We start from the raw sequence: 5543 nt of genomic DNA, 5'->3' as shown, positions 1-5543 counted from the left end.
GCCCCATCTCAGTGCTGCGATAAAAAAGGACCAAAATGCTACGTAACGTCTCTCGTCCTCCGTCCCCTCATCACCCCGTCTCCGTTAGCCTCTTCCGTAGCCTGCCCCGATTCTCCGCCCCGAAACGCCTCCATCATGGCAAAAAGAAGAGACATGGCGGCGAGTCAAACCCCCTCCCCCTCTCTGCCCCCCCTTCTTGTATGTAGTAGTGCCAGTTCCGCCTTTCCGTGTTGCCCGCCGCCGCAAAACTTCGACTCAGTTGCCGCAACGGCGCCTGGTCCCAAAACAAAACCCGCCGCTAAAGCAAAGCGCCCCGGAGCCACCACAAGTTGGACACTTTGGACCGGCGCGTGGACCGACCAGCACAACGTCGTGCCTTGGAGCCTCCACTTTCACACGACACTTTCGCCTTCGCTTCACAACCGTCTTTCAGCGTCTCCAATTCCCCTCAACCCCCCGCTCTTCTATCCCATGTTCTTCAATGTTCAAACTGCGAAATCCAAGACCGTTACCAACACGCTCTTTTTTTAAGTCCAAAATTGGGCATCGGCCGTCCGTGTGTAAGTACCTCGCCAGACGGGCACAGATGCGCGTTTGTGCCTAGCTTCAGCATGCGCATGTGTGTGTGCCATTCGTCCCCGCGTACCGAACGCAACCGCCGCGCCGATCTCTCTCTGACCACGCGGCAAAGCTCCTCCTCCCATCTCTTGACGTGTAACACTACGTGCGCTCTTCTTTCTCTCATCTCTCACACGCACACGCAACGCATTTCACATGCAGTGACATACCAACAACAACAGACGCAAGATGTGTTCCTTGACACACCCAACCAAACCGGACGATCACCCCCTTTCCCACATGAGATCGGCGCGGCGTCTTTCCCCCCTTTCCCCCCGTTTTAATCTGAGCCACTCGTTCATGGAGTTCGTTGCCATTCCCAGGTTCTCGTCAGGAAAGGATGAAAAATAAGGGAGAGAGTTTAAACTTATCCCTCCCATTGGGTGTGATATGCTTGCAATGCCTCGTTTCGGGTTTTCAGCTGCAACTCGCGGTACCAGCCTTTCAAGCCGGTAGGTCGGGCAACGGACGCCTGTGGTTCGTTACCAAAAGACCAGCCTCATCTCACATATCAACAAATCATCAACACTCCAACACATCATTGCCGAAAAGGACAAGCAACGGGGTGGCGAGTCGGTGAGAGCCGAACACACCTTTCCATATGGCCTTAATTCCCAAATGCGGGGGGGATGGGATGGGATTGGGATGCATGGCTGCGCGCGTGCCCTCGTGCGTTTTGTGATGGGATTCTCCCATACCTCGATGGGCTGCTGCTTGCTTGCTGCCGCTTGCTTGCTGCCGCTTGCTTGCTGCCGCTTGCTGCTGCTGCTGCCGCCCCCATGCCATGTGGTCATCAATCCCATCTATCTGATGCTTCCATGCCCGGGCTGCCGCTAATCGATCGAACCCTTCCCTTCCCGTCTTGTGCTAGGACGTCCAACAACAAAATCCTTCTTCTCTTAAAAAGGCCCCCCCTCCCCTCTACTTCCCCTCCCATTTACATCTGGGAACAAAGGAGTGGTCTGATCTTTTTTCGACGCATGCCGATCTCCAATATCCGTGCTGTCGAAACGGCTGCAGATTTCCGTCATCGTGGGGTGTGTGAGAACCAAGCTGAACGCGGCGATGCTCTGCACATCAAGGCATACCAGGGCGCAAGCGAGATGGAGCAGATTAGTTGTTTCAATGTGTTTTGTTTTGTTGTTCGCACTACTATTATATTGTACTATGTCGCGACAATATGTACCGCTTATTCCATGTTCAGTAAATTGCCCCCAGCCGAGTATCCAGATTCGCCTCCACCCACCCACCCACCCAACCACACGCCGCCGCCTAATCTTGCTTGCTCTCCTAAAAAGATTGACCCAATGACGCCCATTCTCACAAAAACTCCGTGAGCCCAGTAGTTGTAGTCGTAGCAAGTTGCAAGACAGCACAATGCCAAACAAATAACCCAAACGATGCGACTAAGATGCTCGAAGCATTTAGCTTGATGGGTATAATCATCGTGTGAAACTAATAGTACAGGTCGCCCTTTCCCAGAATCTCTGTTTTTCAAGAGATGTTTTCTCTGCGGAAACAGGGTCGTGTTTTGAGAGACACGTAGGCCCCTTTTGAGTTCGTCATCTAAACTGCAACCCTTGGTAAGCAACATGATGCCCGGGCGCGGAAAACATGATGAGCGCGCAACAGGATCAACTGAGCGAATAAGGAAGAAAAAAATGAAGAAATATCCCAGAAATCCACAGAACGCCGAAGGGTGAGGGTATCGCCGGGTCCTCCATGACCACTGGGAGATCTTCTCCCTCTTTGGCACAACTCTGACAACCAAAGAAAGCACAAAAACGTGGTTGGTCCAGCCACCAACCTGTCCCGTTCCCGGGAGGAGCGAGTGTAGTGTTGCGTGGTGTGGGGTTGAGCGATCGACAGTGAAGTGAATCTCGCCATTGTCCACCCATATCCTCCTCTTTCCCATCCCCTTTTCTCTTTTCGCGTCGGCCAAAACGAGGGTAGGCCGATTCCACCGCCACGCTTGATGAGTCCGCTGACCCAGATCGATGTCGGAGGATTCGATAATAAAATAAACAAAATTTGGTGGATGAAGTCCAGCATATCGTGAGACGCCTTTTGTGACGTTGAACCAAAGTGACAACCCCGCCCGCCAGTTCCTTTGCCGCCGCCCGACTTTTTGTCTTTGTCTCTTTCGCTCGCAGATAGGTGGATATTAAAACGAGGGTAGAGAAAGGTATCATGTAAAACCAGAAAATAGGACAATGCGAACCGTCTAAAAAATCCCAATTGTCGTGCCACTCGGTGAGGTGCAGGATATATGAGTGGTGCCGAGAGTGGATATGGGATGATGATCATGACTCGAACCGGAAAAATTCGTGATCTCGTACTAGCCCTGCACGCGGCAGACTGTCTCGATGTTTCGGATGCCTGGATGCGAATTCGGTGTGCCGCCAAGAGCAAATCAAATGCCCAAGCTTCCGATAAACGTGATTTAGTCGGAGTTGTGATCCTCGGATCCAGCCTCTGACCGGGCATCGCCCTTGTGCACCTTCTTGTGCCTTCGGAGATTTGATACAACGGAGAAGTGGCGGCCGCATCCCTCAACCTCACAAGCGAAAGCTGAGTTCGAGTCAGTATGAGAGCACAATTGGGCTACTTTTGAATGAGAAATAGACATACGCTTCTCGCCAGTGTGGCTGTACATGTGAGTCTGGAGAGACGAGGGCCTGGTAAATCGCTTGTCGCAGACCTTGCACTTGTGCTTCTTCTGCGTGCTGGATGAAACCTTGGAGCTGAACTGTCCCATCATGGACTGGGGAGCCGGAGGGATCTGAGGCGCCATGAGACCGTGAGGGCGAGGCAATGTCCTGGAGGTGACAGACTCGATGTCCGAGCCGGCGGTAGAGTAGTCAGAAACGGAATCGGCACCGTAGTAGTTGCCAAATCCGGACGCGGAGGAAACGGAAGAGCTGGTAGAGTGAGTCGAGGGGAAGCCGTAAGCATCGCCAGAGCCCCTGTCACTGCGAGCGCCGTAGATGTTGCGCGGGGTCTCTTGGCTCATGGCGAGCATGCCATGGCTGGCGTCGAGTGCATCGGCGAAGCTCCTGCGGTCATCGTGATGTTGGATTCCTCTGTTGCTAAAGTCAATCATTGAGTTGCGTTGTGGCCGGGCCAGGACGTTTGGGTCCGAGACGTCGACCAAGGAAGTTGAGGGTACTGACGAGTGAGAGAATCTTCTAGAGTGCTCGGGTTCCGGGGCGAGGGCGAAGGTAGAGCGCATGGGAGCGGGAGCGTATCCCATTGTCTCGTAAGGCGTGGGCGAGGCGGTGTAAGAGCCGTTGACTGGGGAGGGGGCCGTCGCGTAAGAGGCATCACCGTAGGCAGGAGCCGAGGTGGCGGCCATGCGGTTGATACTGAGGATATCTTGAGGGAGCGTGAGTAAGTCCGTCCTAGGCAGAGGGTCTGCCATGGGGAGACTACCTGCTGATGCTGCCGTCACTGGGATCTGGCCATAAGAACCCAAAGATGAGGCATTGCTGCTCGTGCTAGTGCGGGCAGTATGTGACCTGTCCAGACTCAAACCCGAACCGAGACCGTGACCGTTGCCGACCGCATACAAGCCGTTGGGTGCTTGAGGGGAGGACGAGGTGTTGGCCCAGGGGTTTGAGAACTGGGGAGAGGTGGAGGAAGTAGCGTAGGAAGACATGTGGTCGAATGTGTTTAAAGGTCCGAATCGTTGTTGGGAGTCTAGTGTCATAGTCATGATCGGAGTGTGTGGTGGTGAGAGTGTGGTGGTTGATGTGAGAGATGGGATGACGAGGTGTCCGTCAACAAAGGTTCGGCGGGATAGCGTTTGCTGATCAGATGCGAGTGTCCGACTATTGAAGAAAAGAGCCAAGTCGTGACACGGATCAGATAGAACTGGATGATCCCGTGGGAGATAGGAAGTTGAGGTTGGGGGATCAGCGAGGTTTAAGTGTGTGCTTGTGGACTACTGACACACTTGTATTTGAACCAGTTGAGAGCTGAGACCAATCGTTTGGGCCGACCAGGCAAGAGTCGTATGAAGCTTGTTGCACAGTGGTCAGCGGGACATGGGAGGAAGTGTGGAGACGCTTTCTCTGCAGACAGCTGTGACGACTCCGACTCAGAGTGATCGACAGCGCCAATATCCCGTGGGAAAGAGGCCGAGGCGGACAGGGTTGGGGGCGATTAGGTAGGGTAGCAGGCTGGTTCAGATTGGGACGGGGGGCAGGCTGAGGAGTAGGAGGCTAGGACTAGGGATTGGTGCTGGGGACCGGGACTGGGACTTGGATTGAGGGTCGAGCAGACCAGGTGGTGGTGGTGGATGGAGAAAGAGGATGTGGATGTGGATGAGCGACAGCGGAGCGGATGCGCGGTAGTGCGTAACGTGGTGTAGATTGGAAGAAAGCAGAGAGAAGAGATGGTGGCTCCAATTTTTGACAAGACGACCAGGAGAAAGGAGACCTGGAGTACGCCAGGGACAGTCGGAATGGGAGAAAGATCTGCGGTGTCGAGAACAGTTTGGTGAAAAGTCTCGAGGTCAATTGGGGAGCCGTGACAGGGACCCCAGGTGTCCAGCAGTGCGGTGTAATGCGAGGACGGACGGCTGTGAGGTCAGCCGGGAAGAGACGACTGTAAGGTCTTTTTTTTTTCTGCTCTGCGCCTGTGCTGTCCCCTCACACAAAGTTCGAATGGTGGGGGTGAATTTGTTGTTGTTGTTGTTGTTGTTGGATGCGGCCGTGAGTGTGCTGCAGTGTGTGCCTCTGGCCTCTGGGCTTGAGGATTATTGCTTCTTTTTGCGGGTTGTGTGTATGGTAGTGGTGCTCTCCCGCTTTGGATAGAGAGACTTTGGAACTTGGCTATGGGACGGTGAAGCGAGGCGAGCAAGGCGAAGCATCAACGAGAAGGCGGAGCGCGTCTAAGGACGTTTGTGTATTTGCTTGGTGCGG

General features: G+C 54.1%; 1 protein-coding gene across 1 annotated transcript; it reads right to left on the bottom strand.

The window, feature by feature from the left end:
• Positions 1-3061: 3061 nt before the first annotated feature.
• CGCA056_v000464 (Zinc finger protein) lies at positions 3062-4333 on the bottom strand (the record flags this gene model as incomplete). The annotated part of the gene is made up of 2 exons (XM_037315725.1): positions 3062-3189; positions 3250-4333. 2 exons carry the CDS (start codon positions 4331-4333, stop codon positions 3062-3064), a joined length of 1212 nt encoding a protein of 403 aa, XP_037185353.1.
• Positions 4334-5543: the final 1210 nt, after the last annotated feature.

The sequence above is a fragment of the Colletotrichum aenigma genome (assembly GCF_013390185.1).
Source record: "Colletotrichum aenigma strain Cg56 chromosome Unknown KSG_Cg56_contig01, whole genome shotgun sequence".
In the NCBI taxonomy this organism is placed as follows: Eukaryota; Fungi; Ascomycota; class Sordariomycetes; order Glomerellales; family Glomerellaceae; genus Colletotrichum; species Colletotrichum aenigma.
The sequence above is the reverse complement of the archived record's forward strand: the minus strand, read 5'-3'. Positions and strand labels throughout refer to the sequence as shown.